This window comes from Macrosteles quadrilineatus, unplaced genomic scaffold (assembly GCF_028750875.1).
Source record: "Macrosteles quadrilineatus isolate MER2022 unplaced genomic scaffold, UCM_ALF_1.0 Scaffold_6__1_contigs__length_79288215, whole genome shotgun sequence".
Taxonomy (NCBI): Eukaryota; Metazoa; Arthropoda; class Insecta; order Hemiptera; family Cicadellidae; genus Macrosteles; species Macrosteles quadrilineatus.
The window spans coordinates 28,120,653-28,137,219 of record NW_026542599.1 but is presented as its reverse complement, the minus strand read 5'-3'; the positions used below and the strand labels follow the sequence as shown (position 1 = coordinate 28,137,219).

The following is a 16,567-nucleotide window of genomic DNA, read 5'->3' as shown; positions in this document are numbered from 1 at the left end:
GAAATTCGCTTAGTCTGCAGGTTTGCTGCGGCGGGGGTATTTTGTGTTTTGTGTTCGTGTTGGCAAGATTGGCAAACGCCAAACGCTTTTCGGCTGTTCTTTTTGTTCTGTTCTGGTTTCTGCTGGGCTGGACTGGACAGAACAGAACAGACGACCTTTCATTCCTTTGAAGGTTCCCAGGTTATAAGTCGTATCAAAATTTTCTATTTCATTATTTAAAACACAAAATGCCTGTCGGACTTATGGCGCGCGTTGGCAAAAAACACGTTGATCTACTGACTAAGTGGTAAGTAAATCTTTGCTGGGAATCGAATAGTTATAAGTTATCTTGTAGACTATTTTTTTATTATTTTTCAGTGTGATTAGCCTCTGAATCGAATTGGCCCAAATAGGCCTAGCCTAAATGTGGCCAAAAAATGCTCTTATTTTGCAACTTGTTATCTATAATCTACATCAGACCACCAAATTTTATGTCGTCTGATCACTGACTTAGGTAACTTAGCCTAGGCCTAGTTAAGTTAGGCCTTGGCCTACTCAATAACAGCAGTGTAAGCAAGGCTAAGATTCTGGTAGAGCTAAATTTACTCCTTGACAGGTGATACACATGAACATAGGCTAGATTTAAGTTCTCCAGTTAAAAGTCCGGTAACTATGCAGGGTAGAGTGGGGGAATTGGGACCCATGTTTTTATTTTTTTCAATTATATTTTTATTGTCAGAAAAAATCAAAATATGAGCCTGCACAAGGTTTCCAACTGTAATTTGTCTTCTTATCACATTGTTTTTCATTTTTTTAAATACATTTTACTATGAAAAAAAAATAAATATTAATTTGGAACCCAATTACCCCACATGGGGTAATTGGGACCTATGCTTATAAACCCATAAGCACCTAATATTAATTTGTGGGGGTAATAGGGTTCTGAAAATGAAAACATAATAAACAAAATGCAACATACTTTTATTGAAAAAATTTTTTTTTTTAGGACATTAGAACGGTTCAAGCTATTTTTTCCAAAACATTACACTTTTTTCTAAATAAAATGGGAAAAATTAACCAGAGCAGATAACAGCCAGAAAATATAGATTTAAACTGTTAAAGACATGTATAGTTAAATAAAAAAAAACTACAAGTATATTTTATGTCGAACTTCTTCTCTGGTCATATGCAAACTTTCCGGAATTTTGCTTTTTCAGCCGAAAGAATTTCTAATAAATGGTTGTTATCAGTCCAATTATAAGTTAAAACAGGCCAATTATGGGCTTAGCTCACTCTTTTAGGCCCTATTTTTTTATCAAGTGGTTGTAAAATAAATTTTCCTACAGTCACCCGACAAAGTTGGCTTCCTTGTACTGTTTATAGTACAGAAAGCTGCTAATTGCTGCATATTTATACTTTGCCGTACGGTTTATACTTTGCCGTACGGTTTATACTTTGCCGCACATCAGGATTCCAACGAAACAACACAAAACAGCGTGGTTCCATTATGCACGTAATCCGTGTACGGTTGGAAATAGGTTGGCAACACTTAAAGATAATTATACTATGAGCAGCTGATTGACTATTATAACTACGATTTAACCTGTCATTTCGTGTTTATAGTTTCGGTATTTCTGAACTTTCTGGACTTTTCTTTTAAACGTTTTTAAAACCTTCCTACGATCTTAATAAACAAGGAAATACCTTTTAAGCATTTTTTTTAGGCGCGGAAACCACTTCAAATTACAAAAACATACGGAACTATATTCTCAAAACGCGGAGCACATTTCTTGCGGAGGAAAAATAGCGGAGTAATATGGACCGCGGGTACTACTTTCTCTAGGGCACCATTTGTGTTGCCAGCTGAACCTAAAAACGTGTTGCATAGTGTTTGAAAGACTAATTATTTAAATGCTTTATAGTGACTGTAGGAAAAATATAATGTGTAACACGAGTGAAAAAGGCCTTTGCTGCACTCGAGATCATTCCACACTCGCCTGCGGCTCATGCGTAAACATTGCTCTCGTGTGCAGCAAAGTGCCACTTTCACCACTAGTTACACAAATAACTATTTTCACCTTTCTGTACATCTGTGATTCCAAACCGATGTAACCACGCGATGAGACTGGTTCCCTATTACTCCATGCTGGGGTAATTGGGACCTACTTCAAAATTCTGTTTTTACACATAATACATGATAATCACCACTGCAGCCACATTTAATTATTGATTAATTATATGTGGGATTAATTATAATATTAATATTAATTATATGTGGGATAGAAAAATATGGGTCCCATTTCCCCACACCGGGGTAATTGGGACCCATTTTAAAAAAAATTTATAAAATTAATTTATAATTTTTTTTTAAATTTTAAAGCCCTAACAAACTATTGCTTAAACCTTAAATGTGTCAAAAAATACATTTTGGTATGATTATTAATTCATATAATATATAAAAAATAGCTCGAAATACTACCACGCTGAAGTTTTGCCATATGTTTAACATTCGGGAAAAAACACGGCTTAATTTTTTTATTTTTTTATACATTAAACACAAGATTACAATTATCCAATAATTTTTGATGAAACCCCTTTAGAATGCCTAAACTTTAACGTATTTACAATTTTGTTAAAAAAATAAATAATACAAAATTTAAAAATTTTAAAAAATAGCTCCCAATTACCCCCGGGTCCCAATTCCCCCACTCTACCCCATTTTAGGGTTTGCACGCGATTTTTGAAAAAAAATTTTCATCCTAGGCCTAAGTATTTGAAATTTAACGCTGATTCCGAAAATGACGTTATTTTCCCGCGGAAAATAACCATTAAGGTCGATTCACACATATCAGTCATGGCACGTCGCAGTCCAGTCACTTCAGGCACGTCACAGTTAACAAAAATATTCTTTAATGGATTTTCTATCGCGCTATCTACACTCATCCGTTGCAGTCCCGTCAGTCTCATCCGTCAGTCAATTTCAGATTTCTTTCCAACGATATTTTTTGATTGTTCGGACGCCTGACGGAACTGTTGGAGGTTAGAAAATAGTGTTATTGTTATTTAAATTGTTGTGTTTATGTAACAATCAACAAGATGGAAAATGATAATTTGAGAGAATTTAGGTTTATAATTAGAAATTTTGAACTTACTGTAAATATTAGAGACGGAAGATTGACTGAAACCAACTGACGGGCAGTTGACTGAGAAATTGTGGATGCAACTGAGACCGAACTGTAACTGGACTGTAACGGAACTGTGACTCGACTGATATGTGTAAATCGACCTTAACGCTGACAAACTACCAAAAATTTTTTGAATCCGACGTCAAATAAGCGAGATTTTCACGAAAACGTGATACTACCAGCAATAACTCCAACTCACTAGGGGACAGGTGGGAATCAAATAGGCTAAGCGAGATTTTCACGTAAATCTGAGATGCTATTTTGGATTTTTGTTCCAACTTTTGTCTGTGTTGAAATACCAGCTGATCATTATAATTGTTAATGTTTTAATTTAACAGGTAAAAGGGATGATACTTAGCATAACCTACCCTAACCTAACATAACCTAACCAACCTAACCTAACCAACCCAACCTAACCTAACCTAAAAAGCAACATGGCAGTGCTACTACAACAAATGAATAGGTTGGTACTGAAAAATTTCCCAGTTTCAAGGATATTTCCCAAAATTCTCCCGACTAACTAGGCTACCCATTATTTTTTACACATTAAATTACAATGATAAACCACGTTAGATGTCTCCCCCACCCAAAACCCCGAATTCCCACCTGTCCCCTAATGAGTTGGAGTTATTGCTGGTAGTTTCATGTTTTCGTGAAAATCTCGCTTATTTGACGTCGGATCCAAAAAATTCTTGCATAGTCGTGTTTGCATAGTCGTTAATATTCCGGTTAATTTGAGTACCCACATGACGTGTTTTGGTAAAAACAAATTTTTGGTCGTTTTTTCTCGTTATGGTCGTTTTCCGCGGAAAAAGAACGTCATTTTTGGAATCAGCGTTAAATTTCGAGTAGAATAAAAGAAAAAATTACAAAAATCGCGTGCAGACCCTAAAACGCATATTAACCCTTAAGAGTTATAGTACATAGAGGATACACGTGGATAAGGCATGTATAAGGCAATGACGTCACCGGGTTGTGGGAGCCTGGAACGCCATTTATTTATTTATTTATTTAACATTTAACATTAAATTTGTTTTTACCAAAACACGTCATGTGGGTACTCAAATTAACCGGAATATTAAGCAGATCACGACTATGCAACATTCCATTACCACAACGATACTATGAACAGCTAGAGTATCGGTGTTCGTTGTGTAGTGGATAAGGTGCTGAGCTGATATGCGCAAGAGATCCAGGGTTCGAATCCCATTGGTGACTTTAACTTTTTGTCAAAGATTTTGTTTTGAATACCATTTCTTCTTAACTGTACCTACATCTTTTGTTACCTACAATTTTTTGAATTTGTAATTTTTTTTATGGGCAGAATTTAATTTTTTTAGGTTAGGTTTTGACAGTAATTGCCGGATGTCTAATCCACGTCTAGGGTTGTTGCGATATCAGCAATCTATTGATATTAGATATCGATAACGATTCCAGACTAATATCGATATCACGATAATATCGAATCCAAATATCGATATCTTCAATATCGAATATCGATATTACTTTGGAGGAATCTACTTTTTAATGACTTGCATGAGCTTGTTTAGGATTTTTGATTCAAGGCGTTCTGTCAGGAAATCTTTTTTGGCAGATATTTTACTTTCACTTTAGTACCTGTTGATTGTTATTACTTTTTATTTATAAGGACCAAATAGGAAATGAAGTATGAATTTAATAATAAAAATCCAAGCGATAAACATAGTTGTTTGGAGCCTTAAACACAGTGCATTTCAAAACCAGCCTTATTTTTTGGAGTTACAATGAAAACAATAATTACCGTATATACAACAATTTAAACAAGGTTAGCACTGGTGGACTTAAGTGTAGGCTATAATCAACGGCTCTTGAGCTCTGACAACTAACAAGTGACAGCTGACAGCGCAACCAACCAAGGCCCCACTAAAACACTCCAGCAATAAAAATCAGTTTCTACTAACTTAGTTCCTTCTACCACAAAAGATATAACCAGCTATTCCCATATTAGTGTGGATTTTATCTTGTACATAACTTAACTCGATAAGAAGGTATGCACGGCCACCTTTAACTACAGGCCGCGGCCTGGTAGAATTGGCAACGTCGCGTTTCAAGTGGTGTTGTTTAGTGACAGACGTTCAATAAGATAACATGGCAGACAGATGACATCAGCTGCAGCTCATTAATTCACATTTTATTTTTAATACTTTTAATACTTTAATACTTTTCATTGAAATGGCGACCATATATTGATTTAAATTTATGAACATAAATTTATTAAAATTGAAAAGAAAACATAGAGAATGGAAAACCGAAACTATATGAATTAAAAATCTAGATCTGTACATTGCGCAGTTAATATACCGGTATCGTCATAGTCCAGTAACAAATCTTTCACAAATACACGAATACCATTAGCTGCTTCCAAACAAAAAAGCTGTTACAACACCACTTGCGACGTTGCCACTTCGAAGGCTGCGGCCTGGAGTTAAAGGCAGCCGTGAGGTATGTCGATATCACTAAAACTTTATATAAACTTAGAAAATTCAATAGGCCTATCGAGAACCGATATCGACAAAATTCTTCCGATATCACTATATTATCAAAACCCCAATATCGGAAATATCGAAACAAAAATATCGATATGCATTGATATTGATAATATCGCAATATCCCTATCCACGTCCAGTTACCTGACGCCTATCCTCTGCCTAAAAGTTAATGCTGCCTGGTTTACACGGGTCGAGTAAGTTACGGTGGGCAAGTCAGTGTGCGAGTTGTCACTCGCTCTCCAACTCGTTTGTTGTAGACTTGCAGGTGAGTCGAGTCAGAATCAGAACAGTTTTATTGCCATAATAGGCTAATACAAAAATGTACAGGACAAAAGTCACTAAAACTAAACAAGTAAAATCAGACCCATTAAAATAGAATAAAGATAGCCTACAAACTTCAAAAGGTGCACACTATTTTCATTTAAAAAATTAAAAACCCTCAAACCATGCTTACATTTTTTAAAATCATTTTCGCCCTTGACTGCATAATGATGAGAATTAAAAAGACGGATACACATGGAGAAATACTGGTTCTTATGAAAAGTGGTACGAGATAGTCAAATAGGTAAGTCAACGTTCCTTCTAAGATTGAATCTGTGGTGAGATGATTCTCTAATATGAAACATTGTCAAATTTTTATAAGAAGGACAAAGATTCAACGACAAAGAGTAACGGGCCTAAAAAGAGGTCAGTTGAGAGCGAGTAGAGTGGTTTAGTTGTAAACCGAGTTGCTAGGCCCAGTAACTAAACCCCCACCACCCAGATTTGCCCGTGAAACATCAGTTTACTGCTGTCGTCTGTCAAGTAGTCAGTATTGAGGTAGTTCAGTAAGCCTACTCCACTCCACTCGACACCTAATAGTTCAGTTGAACTTAAACAGTTGGCCTTCCCCTTTGTAGCATTGTTTTGCTGTACGTAAATCTACTTAAAAAAAAAATTCATAACTTTTTACACTTACTTTTAAAGTGTACTATCACTGTATAAGGTTAGAGGTACTGACTGCATTGAATAAACAATAACATCTTCAGACAAAATAAAATCAGCTGATTAGTTTGTAAACAAGTACGTTGAATTTCACCACAGCTGATTTAAAAAAGTTTGGGTGTTTAGTGTGAATTTTAAAAACAGTAAAAAGCTGTGCAATTTTTAAGCCATCCTAATGATCGATAATTGATAAAAAAAAAGACACTTTTGGGGTTATTTAATATTTTATTATTGTTTTAAATAATCTAAAATCGTTTAAAAATCACTTTCAAAGCGGACGGAGACTGTCGCACTGTTGTGGCAGATTTAGGCCGCATGCCTCGGCATGCACTACATCTAACCTCCAGCGGTCACGTATTACTAAAGCTGCCATAACTCAGTTAATATTCATCCAATCTTAAAAACTAAGGTGTCAATCGATTTGTAATTAAATTTTCTTGAAAAAGTTATTCTTGTAATTTTTTTGTAAACTCAACAGTTTTTGAGTAATTTAAGAAACAAAATTTAAAATGGCCGCCATTTTGTTTTTTGAATTTTAAAAATGTTCATAATTTTTTTGTAGCTTTGTCTAGTTGTCATTAATGTTTTTGAAAAGTTTCAATTTCGTATCTCTTACCATTTTTTAGAAAACAATTAATAAGCGAAAAAAACAAAATGGCGGTTGTGTGAGTAACTAAGGACTTCCGGTCAATTTAAATATGATATTTGGATTTGTTTCTTACCCAGAAACAATACCCTAAAATATCCGACACGAATTCTGAAACTCCCTGTATAGACATTCCATGTGACCTTTAAATAAAAAACCATTTTTATTTCAGGGTCCCCTCCTTAGCCTTGTTTGGGGGAGCTGCCGGAACAACGTTAGTGTACATTACAGAATGGAGAGTCATCTGTGATTACATCCCTTTCTATGGTAGCAAATTCCAAGACGAACAGTAAAGGTAAGTACTATACTTGCTACAATTTATTACACCCTTCTTGGTAGTTACACTGGCTAAGTGTTTCGTGATATACATGACACTTTTGTAAATACCGGTAGCTGTTTCTCTGCTTTTGTTATAATAGACATAGTGCTATTTATACAGTAACTTAACTGATGCAATTTCGATAATAGGCCTATTGGAACAAGGAGTTGGACATGGTTCTTAGGTTATAAGAAGACTAGACTGAATCTATTACTGCCACATAACAATTATTTTGTAACAATTTCCATGTACCTCTTCATGGTAGGAATAGGTTATGCTAAAAAGTAAATTAACTATGTCAGAAATAGTGCTTCTGTCTTTTAAAAAGTGACCAGAGGACCCATGCTGCTCCGCAACGTTGAAATAAATATCATATCCGAGAAATAATCAAATTTATGATTTTTGATTGGGTAATACATATCTTGAACTAAACAAATGATTAAATAGGTACGATTAAAGCGATAAAAGCCGACGATTAAACCCTATAAAATTCCCCCCCCTATGATACCCTAAAGACAAAGACCCTATGATACCCTATAAACTCTATGATAACGATAAAAGCCTTTAATTTACTGATTATTTTGAATATTTCAATTAAAAATACACACCTCACTTAGGTTATTAGGGAAGGTAACTTTCAACCTAATAACTTAGGTTATAAGGGAAGGTTTCGGAAACTGCTTCAATGATTTTATTGGCCAACCATCACTTGCCGATTAAATTAGTCTGTGTGTGATGTTTACACTCAGCTGAACTAACTTTTACCAGTGTTACGTTATTGTACTGACAACAGATTGTTAATGACTTTATATTTTGTTTCAGTTAAGAAGATCTCTGTAGGATTCAGTGTTCAGCCCATCTCTTCAAATTATGTTAAATTATTTTGTAAATATTAATTAATAAAAGGTCTGTAGAAAATCCCACCATTTTTGGTGTTTAACTTTTTTTCATTATATTACCAAAATCCTCCGAATCTTTTAGGAATTGTGTTGTGAATTGCAGACCACCAAATAACAATTGCATCACCCTATATGATTTTAGGGTTTCAAGCCTGCCACACAATGTTAAAACGAAAACATAGTAAATGTAAATAGTGCATTTTTAAATGTTGTATTTTTACTTTTTATTGCCAGACTACTATATTTACTTTCGAAAGTTTCGCCTTGAAACTTTGAAGGATCATGGGGGATGTCCCATTGGTAAGGACATAGAATAGATAATTTGATTACAGCAGAACCTCGATAGTTCGACACTTTGTGGACAAAAGGGGGTGTTTTATATTGAAATGTTTAACTTTAGGGAGTATATTGGACATTTACACATTGGGAGTATTTAAAACACAAAATAAAACAAATTAATTTGATGAATAACTAAACTTGACCAAAAACCTAACTTTATCAACTTACATCTCTAATGTACATTCTTTGTCTTCTTACTGTATACAATAAAAAAATAGTTTGTAACATTCTACTGCTTTTCACTTTGGATGTTAGAAAAGAATTTAAATCAATGTCATTTTTAAAGTGTTTGAGTTTTTGCATGCATGAAAACAATAAGAAGGCTCTAGTTTTTTACATTTGCGAACACGTAATCGGCCATCATCCATGTCATGTCATCATGGCCTATGGTGAACTATCAAGTTTCTACTGTACCTTTATGTGTCTACTGCTTTGTTAAACATTTCTGCCCAGGCGATTCAATACTTTCCTCATTTCCCACCTCCTCTTTATAACAAAATAATAAATGGATATAATAAAACTCACAGTTAAAATATAAAATATAACAAATTTATTACAAGTATTACAATCTCCTTGAGTACCTATATTTCATGACAATTTTCACAATGATTAAAAATATTGTGAAAAGTCTTTTCATGCGCATGGCAAGACTAGGTTGGCAACAACAATAATCAGTTCTAGGAATGTAAGAAGATTAAGCATATTATACACATTTAGCTAGCTATATTTGATGACAAATAAAAAACTTTGAGTATGATACCTACAACAGTAAACTAAACTCTGCTATATAGTATAAGGCTTGAAGGTAACTTTGGTTCTTTGCACTTCTATCTTCATGGCTTGTCAGCAATGTCTTCATCCTGAAACAAAGTCACATTCAGGATAAAGCAATTACATACAATATATTTCTGTCTAGCCACTAAATATAATTGTTTATATATTTTTTTATTTAGTGGTGTCAATAACCCAAAAGTTAGCGTCTAGTCTGAAATGTGCGAGATCTGAAGGATAATGAATGATGATGTTTCACTAGCAGCCGATAGGATTGTTTGTGTCGAATTTTTACCCTTTTAGATATTGAAGACACAGCAATTTTCCCTCCTGTTTTCAGTTGGTATTTAGATGACTTTGGTTTTTTTTGGAAACCTCTGTGATATAATTAAAACTGCTAAAGACGTCTGCAAATGTTACTTGATAATTGAAAGTTTACGTCATCTCCTCAACCACTGGATGAGGACCTTATGTTTCCACAATCAGAGAAGATGACTACAGTCGAATTTTGAATGGTAGTTTTGTTCCTTTTACATGAGTTTATTATGTTATTTTAACATCTTTATTTTTTAAATCGTAAATCATTTATCTGAATGGAGTCCTGTAGAAATTGTTTTGGGTACGGTAATCAACTGTAAAATGTAATTGTTTGTAAAACCTCTTATGTATGTATTACTAAGGAGATCAATGAAAGTTTTTCAGGATCATTAGAGAACCAAGCATACATAGTATTGCTTTATTCTCAAATAATAGGAATCGGAACAAAAGTTTTCTGGAAGCAATATATCTAACCCCTTCTATTCGTCCTCCCCATTTCTTCTTTCTTCTTCAATTTTTTTATTTTTTTTATTATCATCTCTGCCTGCCCCTCAAATATAGTATACTGACTAGCAACCAAAAAAGTATGGTAGTAAAGCAATATAGCCTACAAAGCCAAATATGTTTGTAGAGAAACTATTTTTAAGATTTATTTAGAGAGAGTTAGAGAATAAAATTCAATTTCCCAAGTTTTGTTTTGTTTAGAACCATCCTTTCATATCCAAGAAAATTGGTCTTATAATTTATAAACCTATTATAATAGTTAAAAAGAAGAAACCATACTATGCCAGTTCTGTATTTACTATTTTTTAACACATCCCTAAAGAATTATTATATTTTGTTTCTATTATTTTAGGGTTAGTTTCTCATTATTTGTGTCTCGCTGTTTGGTTATATACCTAGTGGACAAGTTATTGTTTATGAAAAGATAGTTTTATTTGGTTAAACGAGGTTTTAAATTAATGAAATCACAAGAAACAAATTGTAAAAAAAAAAAAACACGACATCTACAGAAAACCGGACAGAACTAACAATAAAATTGGCTTCAGCTGTTCCATAAGGATGAGAAATCTACCAAGGGACTATTTTTTATCTACGATTATATCAAACTGTTATATACATCCTGAGTATTTCCACAATCATTGAGTCGACTCTTTGATTAATTTGCCAGCTGATATATCATCGCTTATTTTACAGTTTTTTTAGCAATTAGTAGAAACAATACAATTAGTTAATCTCTGATTCAACAACAGAAGTAGGTGTTATAAGAGTAGGCAAACCAGTTTTTACCGACGGTAGGTACAATTTCCAAAAATTGAAGGACAGGACCTAGATCGGTGGATTGGGCTTTGAAAGTTCTGTTATTACCATAGATAATTTTAATCCGTCCAGATCACAGTAGTTTTCTAATTTTTGTATCATATGCTGCAGCCCAGTGCTCATTGGGGAGAGGAGAATATTATCGTCTGCATAAAGTAACACATTAAACATTAAATTCATTTAATTTTTCATTTAATTTTACTTTTCATTTAATTTTATTTTCACTCATACAAAATAATAAAACTAAATTGCACCACTTTAACTTCATAATCTTTATAGCAACTTAGCAGACGCACAGGCACAGCCTATGTCTGCTAATTCCAGAACTAATTAGATAGGAACAACCTTTTACACATGTATATAGTTAATTAGTTATAGTTAGTTAGTTTAGTTTTGCATAAAGCCCTTTTTTCTTTTGTACATTTGGTTGTGTAATTTTTATATATGTGGTGGAATAAATTCACAATTCATTCATTCAATTCATTCATTCATTCATTCACATTTATTTTAATTCCATTTAAGTTACCCCACTTCTGTTCTTCTGGTTCTATTATTGGGTTTTCTTAGTCATGGTGTCCTTTCACTTGGTTACAACAGAATATTGATATTATATTTCAATTAAAATTTTTTCTTCTTCTTCTTCAGTCTTGTTATTACTCTTGGCATTGTAATTCATTAAATTTGTTTCTTCTCTTTTTTTAACCCTTTCAGTGCCATGCGACGATGTATCGTTGTGCGTCTTTCCCCCGAAGAGTGCTATGGAACGATATATCGTTGTGCGTCTTTTTCCCGAAAAGTGCTATGGAACGATATATCTATGTTTGTGTTTTATTCAAATAGTGCTAAGCGACGATACATCGTACCGGTGCGACATTTGACCGTGTTAGCTTAAATGAGCATATCGGTTGTTGTTTTGAAACAGCAATAGTTTCTTTCGATTTCTCATACGATCAAGGCCTGATATAAATTTGAAATAAAAAGGCCTGATATATCGTTCCTTAGCAATTTTGAGGACTATGGACTGTTTATGGAATGTATGTCAATAAAACAGTATTATCAGTAAAAGACAGATTTAATTAATTACAACTTATTGGAGACTATCACAATTACTTTAGAGAAAACCTGGCCATAAATGCTCAAATACTCTGCAACTTTTCACAAAGACACCTTAGTATGCAGGTAACCAAATTTTATAATAAACTTCCTACAAAATCAAATTTGAAACTTTAACAATAAATTTAACAAAAAAAATTCTTATCAACGAGGCTAATGTACTTCTTTGAAGAGTTTTAGTTATATATTGCTTTATTTGAAACTTGAAACTTTTGGTTTTAAAATAATTTCATTTGTTATTTTAATTATGATTTTTTTTATGTAAAAATTTTATATTGCATTTGTTTTACTTTATTTGAGCTGAAACAATATTAATGTTGATGTTATGTTACGTCATGCATGATAATTATGAGTATTTTAGTTTAGTTAGTTTTATTAAATCACTCCTGACGCCATTCCTGGGTTGATGTACTGAATCAAATCAAATCAAATTAAATTGAGATGAACAATTTTATTTTTACCGATTTTTTTCTCGCACACTAGACCAAAATTTACAACAAATAACTTTGCACTCACATTTTAAAAACCTCTCTAACTCTATCTTATGTAGGCTATAATTTATTAAATAGGTTACAAAAAAATATTTCACTAGTTAGTAAAATAAAAATAGTACCGGGATTTAGTAAAACATTTATGAAATAAGTTAATTATTGAATCAAAACTCTTGCAAACCTTCTCATTGCCCAGTAGCATAATTTTGTTTTGTGCATCATGATAAATTTTTACTTTCTCCCCCTATACCATAGTATATGGAGAAAGTATTGTTTTCGTCAAAATTTTTGAGTTTGAGTAATGAGTGGATATATTCGTTTTGGGTCCCCCTGGACCCAAAAAAGTGGTTTTCGAGGTGATGTGTGTGTGTGTGTGTCTGGATGTGTACAGAGCTAGGGACTACACCAGTGGTCCGATCTCGATGAAATTTGGTATGTAGGTTCTAATCCATGGTATCTCCAGGCGTTTTTTTCATTTTTTTGAAATTTTGATTTTTAATGGGGATTTTCCCATAAAAAACCCGGAAAAGTAGGATTTTCTCAAAAATGGCCCGAGTGATTTTGATAAAAATTACTATGTTGTAGCCCTTTAAATTCTGAACAAAATGGTACAAATCCCATTTCTGTAAAAATTACGGTTCAAAAGTTATTGTAAATTAAGTTATTTCCCCATAAAATAACGAAAAATAGGATTTTAGAGTAAAATCCAGTTTTGATTTAACATAGTATGTTATGGTCCTTACAATTTTGAGTTTTTTCATTTTTTAGAAATTTTGTTTTTTAATGGGGATTTTCCCATAAAACCCCATATAATAACAGAAAAATAGGATTTTCCCAAAAATGGCCCGAACGATTTTGATAAAAATTTAGTATGTTATTTTCTGTAAAAACTACGGTTCAAAAGTTATTGTAAACTAAGTTATTTTCCCATAAAATAACAAAAAATAGGATTTTAGAGTAAAATCCGGTTTTGATTTAACATAGTATGTTATGGTCCTTACAATATCGATAGTTTTTTCATTTTTTAGAAATTTTGTTTTTTAATGGGGATTTTCCCATAAAACCCCATATAATAACAGAAAAATAGGATTTTCCCAAAAATGGCCCGAACGATTTTGATAAAAATTTAGTATGTCATAGTCCTATATATTCTGAACAGAATGGTACAAATCCCATTTCTGTAAAAATTACGGTTCAAAAGTTATTGTAAATTATGTTATTTTCCCATAAAAACCCCATAAAATAACAGAAAAATCGGATTTCCCTAAAAATGGCCCGAACGATTTTGATACAAATTTAGTACTGTATGTTATATTTCTTTAAATTCTGAACAAAATTGTACAAATCCCATTTCCGTATAATTACTGTCACCGCTTACACATGATAAAGGTTGTTGACAAACTTATGGGAGAAAGTATGTGTCAGAATGCTGATACCGTTTATTGAATATTTTCTGCTTGCAATGTGGGTGCGTAATGCTTTAAAATTAATCTCTGCTTAAATCAATAATTAGCCGACGTGGCGACTTTATAGGTTTTAGGAATTTTTTTATTGCTCAGCAAAAAGATCTGAAATTATTTCACTACTTTCATTCTTCAGTGCATGACTTGACCGAGGTTCTGAGACATTTATGAGATGTATGAGCTGGTTCTGGATCTTGTTCGGTTGTAAACAAAGTGGTGAAATTTGTTTCTCGATGATCAGAACCTTCTATCCCTTGCTAATTCTGTAAATATTTTTGCTTTGGAAGTCAACAGAGTTTTATTTTTAATCTTGATAATTAACCTTGAAAATTTAACACTTATATGTACATAATAAACTAAATACAATATATTTTTAAATGTTTAGTCCAAACTTACCAACGCAGTTATTTTTGTTTACACGTCAAATCTAAATTATGACAAAAAAAATAACCTGTAACAGCTGTTTTGTTAACTGCCGCTAAAAAAAGATATTAACAATAACATGGGTACTTTTAAGGGCTGTAGGACAGAAACAGGATTTTTCCCAGCATTGTGACCAACTCCAATCGATTTCTCGTGGCCATATCGATATGATCGATATTCAACCAAAAATAAAAACAACAATCCTCGGACGAAAATTAAAGTTTGCCCGTACACACGCTTGTTTTAGATTATAGGATTTTATGAAACTTTAGTCTTTTACTATTCAAACATAGCTTTGGGAACTACAGTATTTACAAGAGTAAAAAGAGGACAAACTTCATATTTTAAACTTGTCTACAGCAATTGAGCAAGAATGTCATAACTTAAAAAACAATATTCAAAACATAAAAAAAAGGTAAGCTGTTTTCAAAAAATTTTTTTGAAATTTCTAAAACTTTATTTCTTAGTTATGAAAATAAAATGATTTTCCATCAGTTATATTTTTCTCCATCCGGATGGACAAGGATGATGAAAGCTTTATAATGTGAACAATAACCAGTGAATAGGGTTTTAGTTTGGATCATAAAGCATATCTAATTTTTTCATTAAGCTAAGGTAATACAGTAGACTTCCCGAGGCCAGTCCGGATAACGGGTTTTCCGGTTAAACCGACGTCCCCAAAAACTTGTTAAAACGGACTGTTTACTGTGATATTTAACTTAAATTTAGGATAGCATTGTATTTAGACACGTCATCACTGGTCTCAAATCTTTCCCACGAGAACAGTCGTTTCAGTAGTGCCCACTTCCTGCCGATCTAGTCCAGTTAAACCAATGTGCTGATAAAAATTGTCCGGTTAAAGTAAAGAGATGTAATTTCCACCGAGTGTAGTCCGGTTAAACCGATGTCCGGTTAAAAGGTGTCTGAATAAGAGGGAGTCTACTGTATTGTAATATTTAACTCTACAAGAATTATACAACTCTTGTGTCTGTAGCTCCCCAAAAACTCTGGTCAATGGTAATTCAGTTTGTCTGTGTATTAACATAGACAAAAAGAATTAAATATAGACCATCAGCTGTGCTACGGTTACCATAAGTTCTGGCGCACACCGCTTGGAGCACCACGGTAGTTACGGCATACGCGCTACGTAAACTACAGCAGTGTGCGCCGGAACCTATGGTAACCATGGCAACCTTAGCACGGCTGACAGCCTATATTTCATTCTTTTTGTCTATGGTATTAATCATACAGCCATTTTTAAAAGGCATTTTTGTATTTTGCGTAGGGATGGGTGTGTCTCAAATTTAGGAGAAATTTGCAAGATTTAAAAATCTCCTTAGTTCAAGCAAGATTGACTTTGCTCAAAGACTTTTTGAAGATGAGATTGAAATTTCATTCAAATAGGCTAAGAATGCATTTGCAAATGATATGCAGCAACAATGTGCTCCTGTTTTGCTGGTATTCCAGAGACTTTCTGAAGGCGTTTTTAACTATGTACATCACTAAAATCAGTAAAATCGGTTTATCCCGTAATTAGCTTATCCGTTATGAGTTTTATGACCCTGGTCCCGGATATACTAGGTTTTACTGTATGTGATATCATTATCACTGAGATCAGAAGTAAGAAGTAACACTGTACAAGCTACTACAATTATCTAGTTTCTTATAGATTTTTTTTCTTGTTAAACAGTTAGTTGTGGTGTACATGTTGCAGTTTTATGCCCCCAGTACACTCTCGCCGAGGCAAGGCGAGCGTTGGCGAGTGCGAGAGTGTACTCGGTTCGCTCGT

General features: G+C 33.4%; 2 protein-coding genes across 6 annotated transcripts in view; one reads left to right on the top strand and one right to left on the bottom strand.

Annotated features, from left to right (window-relative positions):
* The first annotated feature begins 109 nt into the window (after positions 1-109).
* On the top strand, positions 110-8,567 carry LOC128996990 (cytochrome b-c1 complex subunit 10-like). Its single transcript, XM_054422561.1, has 3 exons — positions 110-286; positions 7,495-7,617; positions 8,464-8,567. Exons 1-2 carry the CDS (start codon positions 228-230, stop codon positions 7,613-7,615), a joined length of 180 nt encoding a protein of 59 aa, XP_054278536.1. The 5' UTR covers positions 110-227; the 3' UTR covers positions 7,616-7,617; positions 8,464-8,567.
* Positions 8,568-9,406: 839 nt separating this feature from the next.
* The window catches only part of LOC128996404 (aldehyde dehydrogenase, dimeric NADP-preferring-like), a 61,177-nt gene continuing 54,016 nt past the window's right edge, over positions 9,407-16,567 (bottom strand). For all 5 annotated transcript variants that reach the window (XM_054421720.1, XM_054421719.1, XM_054421725.1 and 2 more), the window contains exon 13: positions 9,407-9,739. In XM_054421720.1, the coding sequence (XP_054277695.1) occupies positions 9,713-9,739 (27 nt within the window). In that variant the 3' untranslated portion in view covers positions 9,407-9,712. The remainder of the gene's footprint in view (positions 9,740-16,567) is intronic.